Source organism: Topomyia yanbarensis, chromosome 3, assembly GCF_030247195.1.
Source record: "Topomyia yanbarensis strain Yona2022 chromosome 3, ASM3024719v1, whole genome shotgun sequence".
Lineage (NCBI taxonomy): Eukaryota > Metazoa > Arthropoda > Insecta > Diptera > Culicidae > Topomyia > Topomyia yanbarensis.
This window is the reverse complement of record NC_080672.1, coordinates 37,226,992-37,248,527: the sequence shown is the minus strand read 5'-3', so window position 1 is coordinate 37,248,527 and position 21,536 is coordinate 37,226,992. Positions and strand designations below refer to the sequence as shown.

General features: G+C 37.6%; 1 protein-coding gene across 3 annotated transcripts in view; it reads right to left on the bottom strand.

Moving 5' to 3' along the window:
* Positions 1-21,536, bottom strand: part of LOC131688719 (mucin-2-like) — a 155,899-nt gene that overhangs the window by 101,626 nt on the left and 32,737 nt on the right. For all 3 annotated transcript variants that reach the window (XM_058973186.1, XM_058973187.1, XM_058973188.1), the window contains exon 2: positions 16,074-16,261. In XM_058973186.1, the coding sequence (XP_058829169.1) occupies positions 16,074-16,148 (75 nt within the window). In that variant the 5' untranslated portion in view covers positions 16,149-16,261. The remainder of the gene's footprint in view (positions 1-16,073; positions 16,262-21,536) is intronic.

Below are 21,536 nucleotides of genomic sequence, written 5' to 3'. Positions count from 1 at the left end.
TTTCATTAAATTCAGAGCTGTTGCCAACAGTCTGCCCTTTCATGCAACATGTTCTATTTTGCAAGATCTACCAAAATCAAAGCGCTAGAAAATAAAAACTGAAAAAACCCCCAACTAGCCCCGGTCTCCCCTATATCACAAACTTCCAGTGAAACTGAACACGCGAAAAAATCCGTTCATAATTTTTTGAAAAAATCATGATTTCGTAATGAACGATTTATGAAAACCGTAACCAAGTTCCTGAAATTATAAATAACCATTTGTGTTTGATAGAGTCACTGTGGTTATTCCCTGGATATGTTGAATTTTTGCTATGATTCTTGCTCATAATTTGGGAATACATAGCCGACACGATGTTCATGATTGCAATTTTTGTGATTTCTCATCACGTTACGTTTTATTCATGAGCTTATTGTCGGATTTTTGTTTGTGGTTTTTTTTTGTTTTTAGGGCTTTAACTTAAAAAGTCATTTGCCCGAATCGGATTTTTCTGTCATAGTAGCGTTATTTATGTTCATGATTGTAGGATCTTAGTAAAAAATTTCGTAATATGTATTCACGTTATCGTGATCTTTTAACCGCGAGTAATCACTATTCATGTTCATGATTTCAGAATATTAGTCACGACTTTCGTAATTACTATTTACGTTTTCGTGATATTTTAGTAACAAATAGAGTGATTTTTGTTAACGAAATCAGGATCTTGGTCAATTTTTTTTATATTTTAATCACATGTAATGTGATTTATATTCATGATTTCAGGATCTGAGTCACGATTTTCGTAATTTCTATTCACGTTATCGTGATGTTTTGGTCCGAGTAGATTGATTTATTTTCATGATTTAGGATCTCAGGCACGATTTTTAATATATTTGTCACGAGTAGTGTGATTTATGTTTTTAATCTTTTAGGATATAAGTCACAATTTTCGTAATTAATTCGCACGTTATCTTGATCTTTTATTCCAGGTACGTGGAGTGATGTGACTCATGTTAATCATATCAGCAGTTTTATATATAATTTCTCCGCCTTATCTGTGATCTGTTATTTTTTGGTTATTATCGGTTTTTTACTCGGAGTAACGTGACAATATGCACAAACAAGGAACATAAAAGTGTGACTGATTCGTGGTATCTTGTTCTGTGCACTATATCACGAACACGATTCGTAACTCTACAATGGATTTTTGCAGCTCAGTGCAGTTTTCTTTTTCTGTCCAGACATCACACTGATCCTAATCAAATGAATAATAATGTTCTAAGTCCTAATAGTTTTCCTATGCCTACTGCTCGTGCCCCTTACAGATCGCTAGCAACTGGACATATAGTACATTTCATGGAATAGCGCATGGAGCAAAAAATATTCTACAAATAATACTCCAAATATTATGAAATAGTTCACGTGAAAATTTCATGATCATGTTACATGAAATCGAAAATGTTTAGGGATATCTTTGTAAATATCACAAGCACGTGAGATAGATAGCATTTCATGTATTGAATTAGCCCACGAATCCATGAATATTTCATGATTTGGTGAACTATTCCACGACTACGAATGGTAAGTCGTGACTATTATACTAGGAATCATGAACCAGTTCACGAATACACGAAAAATATTTGACGATTTTTTTTCTCGAGCACGGATATTAAATCGTGACTAATATATTAGGAGTCATGAATTAGTTCACGAGGATTGAATGAGTTCATGAATAAAATTACGAGTTTCTTAAATTAGTTCACGAGAAAGTATCCAGACCAGTTTAATTTTGTGAATCACTGTTCCTAAATCTATGAATAATATGTTGAGTCAACCTTTAAATTTATGAACAATGCTCATAAAGTTGTGTACCAGTTCACGTACAGAAAATCGATTTGGTAATAACATGACGGAAACCGTGACTAAAGTTCACAAAACAACAAAAAAATTTCACTATCAAAAGCGTTACGCGGGCGTCACTGAATCATGGTCCTGTTTTAGTAACGTAAAAACGCGATTGTTGCAGAATTCATGACTCTTTATTCGTGATTTTGGGAACAATGTTCTTTCCGTGCAGAAATCTTGGAATCTTAGAAGACATCATCCATGTGCACTTCGCTATTTTTATGTAAATCTATCCCACTTTTCTGACAAGAAAACTCACTGACTAAGAAATGTACTGATCAGGATAACCTTGAGCGATTGTGATGAATTTTCCCTGCGGCGTAGGGTAAATGGTGGTAAAATGAGCACGATAAGCAAAGTCATTATTTTCAATCTAATTAGCTATTAGGTTACTACAATTCCCTATATGCCTTTTGTTAGACATGTTTTTACATAATTGGTAATAATTATAATGAATTTAACACAGCCTTGATGTCAAAACAAGTCCAAAACTGAGACATGTTTATTGTTAATAGCGTGTGGGTAAATTTAATTGATGCAAACTAACAAATTGGATGAAACTAATACAAAGAATGACCGAACAGAATTAACATAATTAATAAAATTCAGAAACTGAACAAAATGTGCGAACTGGAAGAAAAATGCAATGAATGAAATAAAAAAGAAACAGAGAATAAATAATATGAATAATATGAATAAAATAACTAAAATGAATAAAATACATAAATTAAATGAAATAAATAAACTGAATAAAAAATAAACAAATAAAATGAATAATATGGATAAAATTAACAAAATTAATATTAATGGAATCAATAAAAAAACGAAAAAAAAACAAAAAGAAAATAAGCAGAATTTAAAGATTAAAATCGAAAATTAAACGATAGTAACCTCTTCATTCCCATGTTGTTTGTGGACAACAAAGTTTTTTAAACAGTTATAACTTTTGATGGAGGCAAGACTGGCTCAAAAAACAAGTAAGGCTAATAAATGTGACTATTATCTTTCATTTGCGTAACAACAGTTACAATGATCAGCTCTAGAACTGAAGTTATTGCAATTAGTCTGATTGGTTTCCGATGGGGCAGTGCTGCCAGGGGCACTATACTTTGACGACGGAAAATGAATTTTTCAAATATCTTCGTTATGTTTCACTATTATGGAAAATTGATAAAACCCATCAATTTAGACTGTTTTTTGTTAAGCTTTCCACACAATTGGACTATCGTAAATATTCTAGGAAAAATGTATTGAGCATTGGAAGGTAAAAATTGAGCAGCTTCTAGCACTGCGAGGAAAGCACATATCTTTATGAAAAAAGGTTTTTCGTGTTTCTTGACGCCACCGTTTTCAAGGAAAAATAGTATTGAAACCTTACATGCACTAGAAAAAGTTGGGCATGAAAGGGTTAAATAAGTTATAAAATTGATAGAATGAATTAAATTGTGTCAAATAATAATTAATATTTTGGATGTAATGAATAGAATAAATGACTGAAAACTATTTTTTTTTCAATTTAAAAAACGAAGAAAATGATATATTAGGGAAACCCAGATCCAGTCGGACCTAACTAAGTATATCACCCTTTTAGGTGGATAGATGTGAAATAATTTTCCGGCTAACGGTCCTAATTGTTAGTTTGAAACGTCAGCTACATTTTGGTGTCATAAAAGCTCATTTGCACCACTCCATGGCGATTTGCAAAACTTTACGTTTTTTCATCCTTTTACAATGTAGGGGCAATTCAGATTGTCAATTTTTTATATTTTTTTTTGCAATATTTTCCTATGAAATTTTTATTGGAAAAGCTCCTTAAGAAACATAAAAAAATAAAGTGCTTTACAAAAACTTAATCTGGTTAGTCACCGCTGCAGTTTGATGCATCATGTATTTTCTTCGCTGTGAAGTGGTCGATGGAGAAGGGGGTCCGAATAGCCCCATTATGCTTGCGCTCATTTCCCATACGCTCATTTCTCACAAAAGTGGTGAGCTTCAAGCTTTACAAAACACTTACCTATTATTTCTATCACTTTTATTTGTTGCTTTAATCAAGATTTTACGATTATCATGATTTTTGTTTTGAGGGTGGCTAAAAAAATTAAACACAATGCAACCCCTTTCTAAAAAAACTGAAAAATTACATTCTTCTGTCGAAATTAATGTTTTAGGATGGTGCTTCCACGAATATGTACGACAGGCAGGAAGTCTTACGATTTTCTAAGAAATCGAGGGGATCCGAAAAGTAAAAAAGTAAATGTGACGTTCTAGGTGCTAGGTCGTGTCGGCGCTCTTCAATTTTAGCGTCATCCATAATCTTGGTTTTAATGTTGTCATATTCGACGCACTGTCGTATATTTTTTTTTTCAATTTGTTTATTTGATAAGGCACGTATGCGTTAGCTTAAAGGTGCCATTTTTTCATTGTTTTACATTTTGAATTTCTTAAAACTAGGGGGTTACACATTTCAATATTATTTTGTTTTATATAATGAAACTAAAAAAAAACTTTACAGCTAACTTATACATATAAAAGAGGGTATAATGTAATATTCGTAATATTTGGGGGACGGGTCATTTTGTGTGTTCTTTGTATACTTTATGATTTTTAGAAGGGAGATTGTAGGAGAAATTAATTATTAACTAAGCGGAACATTTTACAAGCTTATTAACTAGAAATAACTAGAAAGAGTGGTTCAAGATTAAGGGGAATTAATTAGGGCTATTTTAAAGTAGTGGTACTGTTGGGCATTTCTTAACGAGATTAAATATTGATCAACTAAAACTAAGCACTTAAGTTTTGGGAATATATTCAAGGGGAGAAGGGGGTGAAGTCATACATCTGTGTATCAGAGACATGGGAGGGAGAGCGGACAAGGCTGAAGGGGGGGGGGGGGGTGAGCCACTGTCGTATATTATTCTATGTAATGAAGTGCGCGTAGCGTAGTCTTCTAGCTGAGCTAAACTTTCCAACGTTATCTATACGCAGTTTCTCACTTGGTGTAACTGTATCTATGTCACTTCTTTGAGAATAATATCTATTTTCACTTTTATTAACAATTGAACGTCATGCACTGTAGGTCAAAGATAATTTTGTTTAAAGTCAATCAAAATTATAATTTCCTGCTTTACAGACACTTGTTTTCTGTGGCAGGTTCATTTCACTACGCGTCCGGAGGCGACGATATAATACTTTTTTGAAGATCGATTTTGTTTGCTATCAATATATTGTTCTCTGTTTGTTGCGAAAAAGCTTTAAATTTTAACCCCGCGAAAAAGTTTCTGGGTGTCTTTTCTGATTGGATAATCAGAAAAGACACCCAGAAACTTTTTCGCGGGGTCCGCGAACCACGGGTTGGGAATCGCTGAACTAAGCAAAATGAGTGCACAGAATAAAATTTAACAAAAAATATTTAAATAAAGTTAATCATTAAACGAATTGAACGAATTTGAGAACTATTATTTCCGAAATTTCTGAAATGTTTATGAATATCCTACTTTTTGAAAAATGGCTTATTAGTTATCAGGAAATTGGAACGTTCAATTTACTTTGGATTTCAAAGGCGCTTTTTTGGTTACAGATTTTTGCACACAATGGAAATTTCCGGTTCAGTTCAAACCCCTTAAACAGAGAGTGACAGAGAGAATGCGATTCGTGAATGAGACAGGTAGATATTTCAAAGCAAATAAAAGGGAGTGTGATGTGTCTGGGCTATGTTGGCGATTATATTATTGTTGATAGCACAAAAGCCTTCAATCAATTGTAATGCAGTCAATATTCAGTCATCCCTATAGTCTGAGAATTGTTTCGTTCGTAATTCTCGTTCTGGAAATATGGATTAATGAGTCTTTTACAAACCAATATCTTGAAAAAGAAGTGGTTCAAACTATCAGAATAAATCTTTAAATCAGTGGTTTTCAACCTTCTTCATTCCAAATACCCCTTTCCGAATATTGATCCCCATGATGTACCCCTTTCTGGAAGTTGTTTATCCTAACAGAAAAAAATGACTTTCAATCAGTTGAAAACCACAATTGTATAATCAGAAACCTGTTTCCTGAGCATTCTCAGCAAGCATCTCAATTCTTGACATACTGAAACAATATATAAAAACAAATATGCGACGGGAATGTTAGGAATATTAGTATAACATGTTAAAATTTGTCCCGCATAGTTCACCCCCTACAATAGTCTAATTTACCGCTTGGGGTGAATTCACCCCGGTTGAACACCACTGATTCAAATTTCTAACCCTCAAAAAGGCAAACTAAAATTGTGACTTCAAGAAGTATCGCTTCCAAGATCCAATGAAATCGAAAGCTTCTTTTATGTCAATAATTAGTTCACGGAAATAAAATGTATCCACGACCAGAGTCCAAATTTTATGAAATTACTCACACCATAATTTCAATACTATGCGCAATAATACACAATCACTCAAGTACCAGCACGCAAGGCATAAATGGATTCCTGAATAATATTCTGAGTTATGTGAATTGGGACCATACACAAAATTGCATACTATATGAACTAGAATATAAAAGTGAAAAACCTATTTTATACTTTTGTGAAACAAAATTATAAAACAAAATTATAAAACAGATTTTTGTTTAGTCTTGATTTTGTACCGTATGCACGTGATTTGTTTATGGTAAATTATTTTGTAGTAGGTGGAATATTTCTATTTAGGGTCGATAGCTATGCTTGATATGTGAGTGAAAATTGTGAATCCGCCTTAGTGATCGTTTACTTGTTCTATAGAGGGTATTGTTATACGCTTAGAAGGTGGTCAATTCGAAAAGGATCAATCAAAAGATTACGCATGTCGAACTTGACTTTTTCAATGATAACAACTACTTAGCTTACATTTCTGTTGCAACCGTCAGACAAGGTTAGACGATTTATGTTTCGGCTGTGTAGAAACAAGCTTCCACTTAAGTGATTGTTTACCGTCAACGATATAAATGTAACTTAAGACTCGTAAACCGAACCAAACTACCAACGCTCACGAAAGTTTTAATTAGCAACAACATCAGCTAGAGAATGGTTGTAGTACAGAACCAACCGGATCATAGACTACTCTCAAACACGTATAAACCGCTCAGATCATGACTAATGTGTCCGCCCAGCCAGTGGCGCCCTTCAACGCCAAAAGTCAAATCAGTATGTGTATCTCCGTGGGTCGGCACCTACTTTCAGTTTTCCCTGCAAACCACGGCCTTCACCGCTAAGGGTGAACACGAGTCCGAAAGGGCAGCTGCTTGGCGACTGCTCCACATTCGACCCGATAAAGTGTTATGTACACAACCTAGGCGGCGATTACAGTTCAGGTTGACCGGTTGAAAGCTTTCTGGCTTTATTAACCATAACAGGGCGACTAAATAGATAGTTAAGGTTGTTGGTCAACCAGATCGGCGCTAATGCTGTACGTGCTGATCGACGACCAAAGATCTTTCAATAAGTCGTGTGTTTTTTGACTATTTGAAAGTTTAACGAACAATGGTGACAAAAGCTCGTGACATCGTCCTTTATCATAGCTTGGGTAAGCCACACCTCACTTTTTGACAGAACTCAAACACGAGATTAAAAAATAGTATCGGCATCCTAATTGATAGACCCGTGTCCAATTTGTCATAATCATCTGATCGTGACGTTGAAAGAAAACCCTATTAACGGGAAGGGGCTATAATTATATTGCAACTTTATTAGATTGATCAGTCACCCTCGATTGATCAATTGCCGTTTGTCCGAATGGAATGCAATCAGTATATATTGCCACACCATGGCCGCTTTCAGCCGGTGCGGTAGGTTCTTGATGGACGGTTTTCATGCACTGGGGTCTTGATCGGAATCAAAGATCGTGATACGGAAAAATGGTCGGTCAATTAAAATTCGTTTTGGTTTTTCCACACGGGCGTTGGAACGATCATATTCGAAGTGATCTGTGCAATATTGGAGGTTCGTGAAAATTGGATCGGACTAAAGCTTTGAGAGCTTTGTCAATTTTCACCCGCGGCGATTGAATTTTTATTAGATCCATTTCTCAACACCCGACTTTGTATTTAATGCGATTCCAAAAACATGGGTTCATGAATTTAACAACAAGAAATAATTGAAGCCATAACAGAGTTGCTTTCTACACAACGAACACTGGGAGTTAACCTTGACACTTGTTCACTCAACGTTCAGACTCGTTTTCTAATTTCATCCGTCGACATTGTAAATTAACTTCATTTACGATCATATCCCAGCAATTTCGCCCCCTCATCTTCAATCATAACAGCTCACTGTTCGATTCGTTCATTATACTATCTCCGATACAGTCAAAGTACTTGTTGTGCTTTTTGGAAAGCAATTTTAAGACCCATAAAACGTTTCATTAAAGTGTTTTGCTGATGGCACAGGCAACGGCAGCCTAAGAAGTAAGTACCTCTCCTACACTCAGCTAATGCGATTAAGCATAGCATGGTTTCAAAGATGTGGAAAAAACAATCTTGACTAGCACGAGGCAACAAAAATACGAGTGCCATTGAGTTTTTTTTTTTCATTGCCTCGCTCTTACGAAGATCTTGAAATTTTAATGAAAATTGCAGCAGCTCCAGATAGGTTTTAACTATTCACCGCAAATCGAGCTCCCCTGTCGGCACTTTCTCTGGTTCGATTTACCAACTGCAGTATCGAATTGAAAGTAATTAAGAGGAAAACTTGACACGTGACAGCAGTAATTTCAGCGGAACTGAGCACTACGGAAAACGTGTCCCAGTGCCTTGCATTTTTTTTGCTGAGTTGTTATGTTAATTCATCGATATTTTTCGATTCTTTGATTCGGTTCGATACGCGAGCCTCACTGAACCGAATCAGCAATTTCATTTATGTACACTACATATTTTAATAAATAATCGTATATTATATTTTAGAACAATTTTCCTTTCTTGAGCAACACCTTATTCATTTGATTAAGGGTATCGTCTTCATCCATATCATAATGTGTTGCTCCTTATGACTTATCGACCATCGAATGATCTTACAATCCTATGTATCAAAATGAAAAACATTCATTTTAACAATTTAAATTCATTGATTAACACATTGAAAAGTTGTTTATCAGTGTGGTAACCAAAAATTCAATGCCAGCCTGCTTTGTTCGGTTGTCTCGTACAGATTACAGTTCGATAACATTCGTAAAGCACAATTTTCAACTCACAGATATACAGATATTATCTGTACAAAGCGATTTCCAATTGCATTATTGTGGTGTTGCACGGCAACGGATCTAATCAATTCCTCAATCGCTATGACAACCTTGTAATGAGTTTTCAGTCACAGCTTGCAACCATCAGATAGCAAACAGCAAAGTACACCGCCTGGATCGTTATAATGCATAAGAGATGTCTTATGCTCACTTCCGTTCTAACATTCGTTTTCTGTTTCATTATAAAGCCGGTTAGTCACATATAGTGTGCTGATCCCATTTTCACTGTATTACTATTGTCACTCTACGGCCGTTGCGTTGGTTGAAGAAGTGCAAGTGTGACTCACCGTTAAATGAAGAATAAATTCAAGCTTTCGATATAGTGGCTGGTGCGTCAATTTTCGAACGCCAATAACTTTCGTTGCACTGAACATAGTGACTTGACTTTTCCTCTGTGGCATCAAAAATAGTTACAAGAAATTAAATATTGAAATGTGTACAACTACCAGGGCTTGCATTGTGAATCCTCATTTGAACGAGCAACGCGAATTCACTCTACTGTAAATGCATACCTTTCGTCAGCTAGATGAGAGACCTTGACTAGACACATGGGCGGTGTGGTCACTTTTGCATTTGGTCAGTTCCGTAGATATGCTCCGAATTACTCCTATTCGTTTTCTTGAGTCAGTATGGAACTGAATTGAAATTTTGGGGCGCTTTTCGGTTATTTGAGTTAATACTTTTCAATTTCACATCAGGAAATAGTTCATATTTTGTCATTACTGTAAACAATGTTCTATTTTCACTGAAATTACCAATTTATAAAATAATACAATTATGAGCAAGATCTTCTCATGATAAGTTTCAATTCTTTGTAAGATCTTTGAAAAAAATATGTCTTTATTAGATTAAGCACATTATAGTTTACTTATAGAAGAACGAACACCGACTCTATGTTATACTTGATCTGCGAGCGGAGAGAATAGTATTTTTTATCGATGCGCGACAGAGCGAAGCACGCAAGCTTTGCTATGCCTAAATTGATGTTAAGGGGTTACATATGTTGAGGTCAGCCAAAAAATCGATTTTTTTTTATTCTTCTGTCGTAAAGTTCGGGTTCTTAAGAATCTTACCTCAAATTTTTATACAAATCGGAGCAGTAGACGCAAAGTTATAGCGTTTTTCATCTTGCTCTCTTACGGAGACATGGCTTATACTTGAAACTTTAAACGAGTTTATCTCGAAACGTTTTCTTAAAATACGTCTTTGGGGTGACTACGATTGCCGGAAATGTTTTCAACCGATCTAAAATTTTTTTTTTAGCTTGTTCGTAATATAACTGCCGTGTTCTTGAACGATTCCATTTTTTCGTCAAAATTTTCATATTGATGGCATGAATTTTTTAATATTTTTTTCAAGTGAAAATAATAGTTTTTTTTAAATCATCCCCGTTTCCAAAAAGAAGAAAATTTTGTTTCAATGGATCGTTCAAGGACACCACATGTACATATACTATTTATTTAGTTTTGTGCTTTCGGTTGACCTGTTGGACTGGAATCGTAGTCACGGTAAACCTCTTTGAAAAAAACGTGTTTTGCGGAAATTGCTATAACTCGCTATGCGAGAAACAGAAAATATGAAGGTTCACTCCTTTGAGAAGTAATTCACTCTAAAAAGTTCGCAGATCCACATTAGCATATTTACGATCATTAACCCCTTCATGCGCATGTTGTTTACAAACAACAACGTATTTGAACAGCTATTACTTTTGTTTTCTTCCAGATTTGCTCACAAAAATAAGACTAATACATGTGATTAATTACAAGTATTAATAATTGAGCATCTTGTAGCACTGCGAGGGAAACACCTGTTTATGAAAAAAGGTTTATCGTGTTTCTAGACCCCACCATTTTTAGGGAAAACAGTTGGGCATGAAAGGGTTAAAGAATAAAAACCAATAACATGTACGGTAGACTCCGACTGATCAAGGAATCGCGAATATGGACATTGGGTTATCTAATACAGACTCTTAAGGAATCTTTCAACCGGAACCTGGCACCACGACATTCTGATTACGCCCAAATAACTTGCTCGGTGTCTTGATAATCTGTGCCACATACGCATAGTTTGCTATCACTGAATCCGATATGAAAAAGACATACATGTGCACGATCTGCTTCAACTTGCACCAGGAAATTCAGTGGAATAAACAAAACTAGAGTCATTGAACCTATAGAAGACGGATAAATCGATAAAGATACCGAAGCTAGTGGGCTTTTCGATACGCGATTCGTGAAGAAGATCTTCTCGCTATCAATGTGTTTGTATTTATTTAGAAAAATATTTTGGATTTCCCACGAACGTAAATGATCCGGAATTCCACGAATATCCTCTTTCTGTGTAATCTACGCAGAGTGGTTAATCTGAGTCTTAGAGAAACACACGTAAACAAATTAATATCTTGTGCACGAGGCTGTAGTACGCTGTTATAAATATGATTTGCGATTGAAGCTCGCCAAGCCAATCGATTCATGATCTCGCGTCGGATGAGCCGAAAACAGATATCGAATAGTTGATCAGACTTAAAGGTGATGTTTAGCCAAGATAACAATTGCTACAGCATCGTAAGTTCTCTTATAGACCAAGCATACAGAAGCCATTAGCTTTTAGAGAGTATGCCAGTTGAATTTTTGTATAAAGCAGTGTAAGGCAATCGTTCTTACCACATCTGGCAAATTGAGATTTGATAACAAATTGTTTGCCATAACCAAATTGTCTAGGCGTAGTAGAATAGTATTTCAATCGGCCAATACGAATTGTGGCCGAAAGCTGGTTATTCCAGTTTATGAATGTTGCTTGTGTAAGCTCAATTATCGACTCTTTGCTGGATACGACAGATTCTTAAAATAAATGAGTTTGATTATGACTGACCCAAGACCATTGTTTTTGCATGACACCTGGGAATTTATTGATGTCAGTGAATTGTTTAGTTCGCCGGCGATACGTCCTGCACAATTTTCTACATGTGAACTGAGTACGTACATACCTTTCCTGCAAAGGTTTGTTCGAAAAAATTTCTTCATTGTTTCGGTTGCATGACGATTTCTGCCTAAGGTTTTGTTCCAATTTTAAATGAAAAATATTCGTGCGAGCCTATTCCTCGAGTGCGGGATCAGCATCACCGTCAACAGGCTTATCCAGGCTCACAGCTGAACATTGCTTTAGTTGTTCCCTTTTCCGGCATTCTAGTTACATGTCCGGCCAACAGTATTCTTCCGTTCTTTATAAGCATTGCGATGACAGCAATGTTTGTACACACATGCTGTCATCGCAATGCTTTCAATAGTCAACCTGCTTGCTTCTGTAAGGAAAAAGTTTTATGCGCGTTCATAAGCTAAGGGATTGTAGTTGAATACGAAAATCGCAGAAGATCCCATGTACAACCGCCTTCCGTTTTTTATCTCGCGGATATCTTCACTAATGTCACGTGTGTTCGCTGACAACAATGTACCGTATCCATTTCTACGTCGGAACCAACACTGTGTGCGTGGGCTGCTTTCTATCGGCTAACTTATAGTCAGTCCGATTTTGGCAGCCTCTCTTTTAAAAGGCACAAAAGCCTCTTCAACTGCTCTACGATCGACTCCAATGGACTCCGGAAGCATGTGACATCTCGTAATGATAGTGCCGATCCTTAGCACATCAGCTTTTAGCGTCGCACTTTCGAGCACTCTTGACCAACAAATCAGGAAGTGCATCGCTCTGATTCAGTACATCTAACGTCACAAACGAGTCCGATGTCTCTTTGACTATTCTGACGCATGGTTTGACCCATCCAGCGACATTCTAATTATCTGGCACCACTGTTCGTTTCGTTACCCTGAATTGAAATCCACAAACAGATGAAGAGTCGCAAGTTATTATTTCAGGATTCAAGGTTTGTCTTCTAAGGAGCAAATATTGAAATCGATAACTGTTTAAATAACGGGTGTTCAATAAAAAATGAGATTTTTTTCAGTCGTGTAGTTAAACCAATAAAACCATTTTACAACGAATTCAGTACTTTTTATTAAAAACATAATGTTTATTCTACAAGAAAAACGTCAATAAATAGTGGAGGCCCCCCTGGTCAGCCGTACGACGCAACTTAGTCGCGATGCTCTCACAAGAGCGCTGGACGGCACTGATACAATTCCGGATCCTGGTGGTCAACTGCTTCGTATCCTTGACCGGCCAATTATTTTTGTGCACATGGGCACTGAAGGAGCCTCCAGCGTCTTCTTGGCATAATGAGAATACGCCTTGTCCGGCCAGAAGCCGTACTTCCCATCCGCATGATTCCTTCAAGAACTGCAGAAGAATTTCCTCAAGACACTCCTCCTGGTACACTTGTTGATTGATAGTCAGAGCGCTCGGCTTTGAAATCCCTCTGTCCGATAAAGCGATGTGCAGCATAACTTTTTTTTCGAATTTATGCCTGAGCTTATATTTTACTTCGCGAAAAGTAACTTTCGTCGTACAGCACGAACAACGTCCCGCGGTAGTTCTTCGTCATCGACCGGCACTGCGATTTCACGATCGCTATCTGCTCGTTCGTGTACTCGGAGAACCGAGTCTTCTTCCGACAGATGATGTCCTCCATCTTGAGGGTTCGGTGAATCAAGGTATGGGAGCAGAGATATTTTCGATCGAAGTCATGTAAACTCGTTCCGTCCTTGTTGTCGAACAGCTTTTTAACGCTTCCTTCTTTTTATTCGTCATTATCTTCGCCGGACGGCCGCTACCGGCCTTCCGCTCCACACTCAGAGATGCCGGGATCCGGTAAGCTGTACTCACGGACACGTTTTCGTCTCGAAAGTGGTCTACCGTAAGCTTTTTTCCACGATGACCATGCATTTTGTAAAACCGTAGAACACGCTCGCGGAGTGCTTGTTCTTTCGACTCCATCTTTGATTGAACTGACAACACCCGAGCGAAAAGAAACATGCCACCCATTTCTAGGGAGTCCAGAGAGCAATTTTCTTAGAGAGAAAAAAATTACGCTCCTTACTTTAATTGCAGAAAGGTATTGAAATCATTCTCATTTTTATAGAACACCCGTTAATAGCCTTTTTCTAGAAACCGCGTTTTTCAAATTCGCGAAAACGATAGCTCAAAAACTAATCAACGAATCGATTTGATTTTTTTATGAGAATGCACAATACGTGTAGCCTGTCCATAGAAAACTGAATATAAAAAAATTTCTCCCTATTATTTTAAAGAAAAGTGAGCGAATTTTACAGTAAAATATGCGATTTTTCGGCTTTTTCAATTTTTTGTGGTTCATCGAGTAACTACAAGTCTAAGCTTTACAAAACTTATTGAATTTCCCGCATCAGACGATTTTATCGAGAGTTTTCTTATTCGCCGCGGCTCTCCTCGACGTGGAAATGGTTGGACGTCTACTCTTGGAACACTCGAATGTGTGGCTCAGCGTGACTGAAAATATTTTTTTTTCGCGCACAATGAATGTATAAATAAATCTTAACATTACAAAAAAGATCCATTGTATCCTTGACTTCAATATCGGAAACCAAAATAACCTTCGGTTTGAGTACTTTACATCAGACGCCTCTCTTTAGTAAATACCCTAAACATAGTCAAATATTCTTCGCATAAATCGGGAGACTTCGGTAGAAAATATGGAAGCATCAATTGTTTTCCTAATATGTAATTTTTCATTTTTGAATATGTAACACGCTAACGGCATCATATCCTAATCGTTTGTATCTCTGTAACACGATTAATTTGACGAGCCTTATGACGGAGGCTAGAAATTTGACGTTGATAAATTTAAAACACAAGTTGATTCAGAATATTGCTGATTTCTTTTCAGTTAGAAAATCATTTAAAATTATGATCATCGAAAATAAAAGATGCTTTAAATTCGTTATTGATACTTTATACTTTTCATTCGACCTTTGATCTATTGTCCTCGATAACAAGCATCATGCGCGCTCCATCAGCATGTGGGAACCTAAAGCTCCACTCTTCGTACATTGTATCTATACTACCAACAAAGAAGGTCACGCGAAAACCGTGTCGCGTCACGACTTTGGCGTTTTTCCTTTTTCGACCTTTCTCTTTACCTCTCAAGGTTATTATCAACCGTAAAAAGGTACGAGCAGCAGCTGCTTCACGCCAAGTCACACAACTGCATTGTCGTCTATTGCACAGCGCTACAAAGCTGTGCGTCGTAAGCAACGAACGAATATACCCGATGCAGCTGATAAGATGCTTGACAATGGAACTGCCACGCCGCCGGTGCAGTACCCGAAATGAGCGTCACCGTTGTGCATGTTCGAGATATGTAGATACGCGACAGAAGGCTAATTACGACGAAGAATGCAAGAAATGTCACCCGAGTGCTTCATTCAATTGCCTCCTTCCGCTACTTAATTAAGCTAATGTGATTGTTGAAGATAGCTAGCTCCGCTGTAAATTTCGCGCAACCTAGATCTTCTGCAATTATTATACCGACCAGAAGGGAAAATTAAAATTTGCTCAGCAGTAACATTATCGTAGTGAGATAGCGCCAACCGGAATTCTCAGCTACCGTACTCCAACCGCGATGCCCTCCACCGTTCTTGATCTGCGTCAACAAACTTTCACTTCTTATAAAATCTGCGGCGAATTGTGGTAAAACAACCGTTAAATTGAGTCACTTTATGTATACCGTACCCGGTGTGGAAAAATCGGCATATTGCTACTCCAAGGTGAGCTTCATAGTTTACCCTCTGAAGCGGTGTATTTTACCTGCTCAAGAAAAAATATGGTGATTCAGAGCAAAAAAAGAAATCTGCCCGACTTACACAACCAATTTTTCGGTAGGTCGGAAGATATACACGTATTGGCCTGCCGACGGGTAGCGTTTTCAGTTCACATCGCATGCAACTACACGTAAAGCTTTAAACAAATACATAATGCCAATTGCAGCGAGTCGAAATGTCGATTTACTTACGTTAATGGCATCGATTAATCCGAAAATCACAAATAACGACAACGCGGCCGTTATGAGTAGACTGCTCCACCTCATCTCATCGGTTGCTTGGCACTAAGGCCCTCGGGGCCCACCCCTTCCACTGTTGACCGGTGATCAGGTTGGCTGAACGCGTTCGCGCGTCCCGGCGAACAGCAAATGACAGTTGGCTGTGGAAAGGGAGATGGAAAAGCAAACGACAGAAATTTAGCGAAACAATTCACGAAAATTGTTTGAGATAATCGGTTTGTTTGATTATTTTATAGAGCATATAACAGCAGGGAACCCGTATGATTTTAAAGATAAGTCGACATATATGTAAGTATGAATTTTGCAAAATTGCATTATTCAATTAAGTCCGTTTTTGGAACAACTTTGAGTGGTGGTGTAAATTATAAACACATTGGAAATTTTTTCTCAAACGTGCACAATACCCTAACCGCAACTCAAGTCAAGTCAAAACGAAATGAAATTCATCACTGCGAGATCAAGGAAAGTGATTTAGCATAATCATGATTTCAATCTGTTATTTAATTACCACCGGACAATGGTCAGGAAGAAAAACAAACGTAACTTAATTCATTTCGCTCAAATTACGCAACACTTTATACTGTCTCCCAACGGTAAGGTGTAATTGGTAAACCAAAAACAAACAAAGAAGGTACAAAAAAGTACGCAAAATGGACAGTGGTCATTCAACTTGATCTTGCTGCAAGTAGAGCCCATTCATAAACTGATTAGTAGGTCTCCAGACGGAAGACTACCACTGGCGCGCTGTTGGCTAGGGTCGACTATTGGCTAGGGCATGTTTGGGTGAGTATACCAGAAGAAGCCTAGGCAACGTTCCAATTGAATAACCACCTTTCATCACATTCGCCATCATCATTATCATCATCATCATCATCATTGTTGCCAATACGTTTCTTGTGCTATTTTGCATCGTCACCACCACCGTTATTACATACTGTCGGAAGTGTACGGATAACTTGAATCATAATATTTTTATACCTTTGTACATTTAGATAAAAGAAATACGGCAAAGAGTTACATTGTTGGATGAAATTTCAATCGGCAGCAATAAACATTAAAGTATTTTTGTTCCCAGGTCAGGTGTTTGGCGAAGGTAAAATATCAGCTTACCAAATATGACTTCAACAATGTCATTATCGAAGAAAGGTACATAATAGTTTTATATTTGACAATAAGTATTTAGAAGTCGAATAAATAAACTTATTAGGTTTAATATGGGCTGTTGCAACGGAAGATCCGCCGACGAATTGCATAGGCCATTTTTAAAAAGTGCACTTACGCGACTCCGTAGATAGCTGTCACTAGAAGTAGGCAATAGATGAAAATGCCATTGAATTAAACTGTAATTATTTACATTTATTTATTTACTCGCCTTTGATATTACATCATACAGACTACACCTAGATTAACTTAAATTCCTAATTCTGTCCCTAAAAATTGGTTTTGTAATGTCGAAGTCAAAGACAAAATAAACGTGGTTGAATGCTTTGGTACATGAGCTGAGCGGTTGGTTGTACTAGAGCACTCTAGTTATAGTGTGGTAATGAGGAAGAATAAGACACATGACGTATCCAAACGAGCATGAAATTGTTTTTTATTCGATTCGTTTATTTGATAAGGCACGTTTGCGTTAGCTTAAAGGTGCCATTGTTTTCTTTCCTTTACATCTTTAATTTCTTAAAACTAGGGGGTTACACATTTAAATATTTTTTTGTTTTTATGCAATGAAACTAAAGCAATTTTACAGCTAACTTATACATATACATGAGGGGGTAGTATAATATTCGTAAGATTAGAGGGGAGTCATTTTGTGTGATTTTTGTATAGTAATGCACTGTAGGATTTTTAGAAGGAAGATTATTGGAGCAATTAATTATTAACTAAGCGGAACATTTTACAAGCTAGAAATAACTAGAGGCAGTGGTTTATTTTTTTAATTAGGGAGGAATAATTTGGGTTATTTTAAGTAGTGGTACTGTTGGGCATTCCTTAACGAGATTATATATTGGGTGCATAAGTTTTAGGAAGATATTGAAGGAAGAGGAGGAAGGGTTGAAGTCCTACATCTGTGTATCAGAGACAAGGGGGAGAGAGTGGACAAGGCTGACAGGAAGATATTAACTATCAGTTTCCGCCATCGGGAATCAACGGTTAGGATTATAGATTCGGACGGATGCATGTATTGGGACGCCGGGTGGTCTTCCTCGAGCCGGCAGGGGTTCCTCAAGACGATTTCATAGTACGGCTCAGATGTGGATCGGCAACACACTGCGTTGCGCTTGTGATGTTGTGCTATAGGTCTCGTGTTTGTTGGGTCATTCGACAAAGATGTTAGAGTCGCATCAAACCATCGTTGGGGCACTTCTGCGAATAATAATAAAAATAATAAAGGCAGTTAAATCTGAATGTTGATGGTTTTTAGGAAGATGTATGCGAGAGTCATATAGAGGAGATCGCAGCTTGCCAGTACATCTCGAGCCGGGACATTGGGTGATCTTCCTCGGACCCGAAGGGAATCCAACAGTTGAGATCTGGCAGAACAGTACACCGCGCATGCCCAGACAATATATACGATCAGAGTCGGAAAATGTTTTTTTCATTTGCCAAAATCAGGCGAAAATGACGAAAGAACGAAGCTTCTTTCCATACCACTAGCACTTTGCGAAATTGAAAATGAGACAACGGGCTAGGACGAAGCAAGCATGTAGCAGAGCGTTTTCATTATTCTCTCCACACGCTCGTTTTCGCTTTGAGATTCAGAATGATATTGGTACATTCGATATTGAACTTACTGCTGGGGAAACGAACATACACTAGCAATGATATTTATTTGTCGATTATCGATTCTGTAGATTTGCGAGCTAATGATGGTATTGTAAGACGGAAGCCTGATCGGTGTGCATATTTCTCATTTTAACTATGTTCTAGTTGCATTATTAGATGCACATTGCATTAATTTCATTTAATGAATGAGAATCGCAAATTACTGACCATGCATCAAAACGAAATTGCAACTTCGGATTGTCATAGGAAAACGAAAGTCACTGCTGCTGCTACTCGTTTTCATAGAATCGAGAGAGGAGGGGACATCGCCTTTATTGTTTTATTTTTTCATGCAGTTAGCGACGAAAGAAGCAGGGAAGGACGAAAATGAATTCTCTGAATTTCGTCGTTCATTGAATAGGTATGAGAATTTTAGGCTCTGTATACGATATCGTGATAACCGTTGCCACAGGCGCAGATACCGCTATCCACGAGCCTAATACGTCGAAGATGAGCGTCCAGCGTGTAATGATTGGACATAAGCCGAGACGTCACACGAATGAAATCCCAACCCACATCCATCCCCTTGAACCAAGGCTTCGTCGATACCTTAGGGAGTATCGAATGTAGCCACCTTCCTAGTTCCCCATTGCTCCATGAAGTTTGCCAACTTTCGAGGGTTCTCTGATGAGTCTTTCATCTATGTCACCTTCTAAAGCGCCCGCCTTAGCAAAAGAGTCCGCTTCTTCGTTACTTGGAATAGAGCAATGCGAGGGAACCCAAACTAAGGTAATCTTGTACGATCTTACAGATAAAGCACGCAGGCACTCCCAGATTTTCCCCAGAAAATATGGAATGTGCTTTCTAGGTTTCATTGAACGGAGAGCCTTGATCTAGCTGAGGCTATCCGAGACAATAAAGTAATGATCGGTGGGCAAAATATCCATGATCCCAAGGTTATACAGAAGTTCTGGAGTGGAGCCGTCGAGGCCTGACCCGTCACGGTAAAAAATCTTGTTATCTGTTCGACTTCTCGAAATTTACTATGAAAAATGCTTGGGATCACTTGCGGACGCATGCGATCCGGGATTCCACGAATCTCGTTTTTCATGGATGTGTCGAAGAATACAGTTGAATAAGAAACATGAGGGAGATTGACACGGTTGGGATAATATGAAGAAGGATTGATATTGTGTGCCATGTAATCGAAGTACCAGGACATAAATCGGATTTGAGAGTTGAGCTCGATAAGCCTCTCGAAATTTGCAATTACTAACGGATTCAAAATATCACATCGAATGAGCCATCAATATGAGAGGTCCCAAAACGATTTTTCAGCGGAAGGACGCCCGCCAGCACTTCTACTAGACTCATCGTATATGTCGAATGCATGTAACCCAAGGCAATACTCAAACATCAATATTGGATTCGCTCTAGTTTGATGAAATGTATGTTCGCAGCGGAGCGGAAACAGAAACTCCCGTACTCCATCACCGACAATATTGTTGTTTGATATAGCCTGATCAGGTCTCGTGGGTGGACACCCCACCATGTTCCGGTTATTGTACGAAGAAAGTTGATCCTTGGTTGGCACTTCTGTTTTAGATATCTAATGTGACATCCCCAAGTTCCTTTTCAGACCAGACTCCGAGATATTTGAAAGTTGAAACCTGAGCAATAGTTTGATCCATTAATTGAAGCTGTTGTTGCGCTGGTTCACGCTTCCTAGAAAATACAACTAGCACAGTTTTCACCGTAGAGAACTCGATACCCAGCTGGAGAGCCCAAGCAGACAAATTGTCCAAGGTATCTTGCAGTGGTCTTCGCAAGTCGACGGCTTTGGGACCTGTAATAGAGACCACACCGTCATCTGAAAGGCCTTAGCGTGCAGGAATTGTCAAGACATTCGTCAATGTTATTCACGTAAAAATTGTAAAGAAGAGGGCTTAGACATAAGCCCAGGGGAAGGCCCATGTAGCTAAATCGTCATGTCGATAAATCACCATGCGAGAAATGCATTTGTTTTTCAGACAACAGGTTTAGCGCAAAAAGTCTCATAAATAATGTTGATAGAAACTGAATCAAAAGCCGCCATAATATCCAAAAACACTGATGCCATCTGCTCTTTGTTAGCATATGCCATTTGAATTTCTGCTGATAAAAAAAATAAATAAAAAAGCTAAGTGTATCAACATCAATGAAACACCGATGAAATAGAGCATTTCCGCCGACAAAGAGGTCCCCATATGCTTGTAAACTACGTGCGAAGAATTCGATGGACACAATTTTAATATACTTTTAAATTATTTTTTTCTTGTATATAAGTAAACTGTATGTAAATGTAAAGCCTCATGGGTCCAATTAGCTCACGTATCGAACTGTGTCGAATAAACGATATGAAAAAAATAGTTCAGGTGACACCAAATCGGAATGAAATGAAAAATGTCAACACAAAAATCATTCTCAGCATACTTTACCCGCAATTGTTCATCAAAACGTGCCGCATAGTGATAGTCTATAGACACTGTTAAATCACGAAACTTACGACAAAGGCAACATCCCCCAACTCACTGGACAGGAATATTTCAGCATCAAGTCAAAGTAAATATCTTTGTCACTGTCGAGCTTCTATTTTAAAGACTTTTTCGGCTA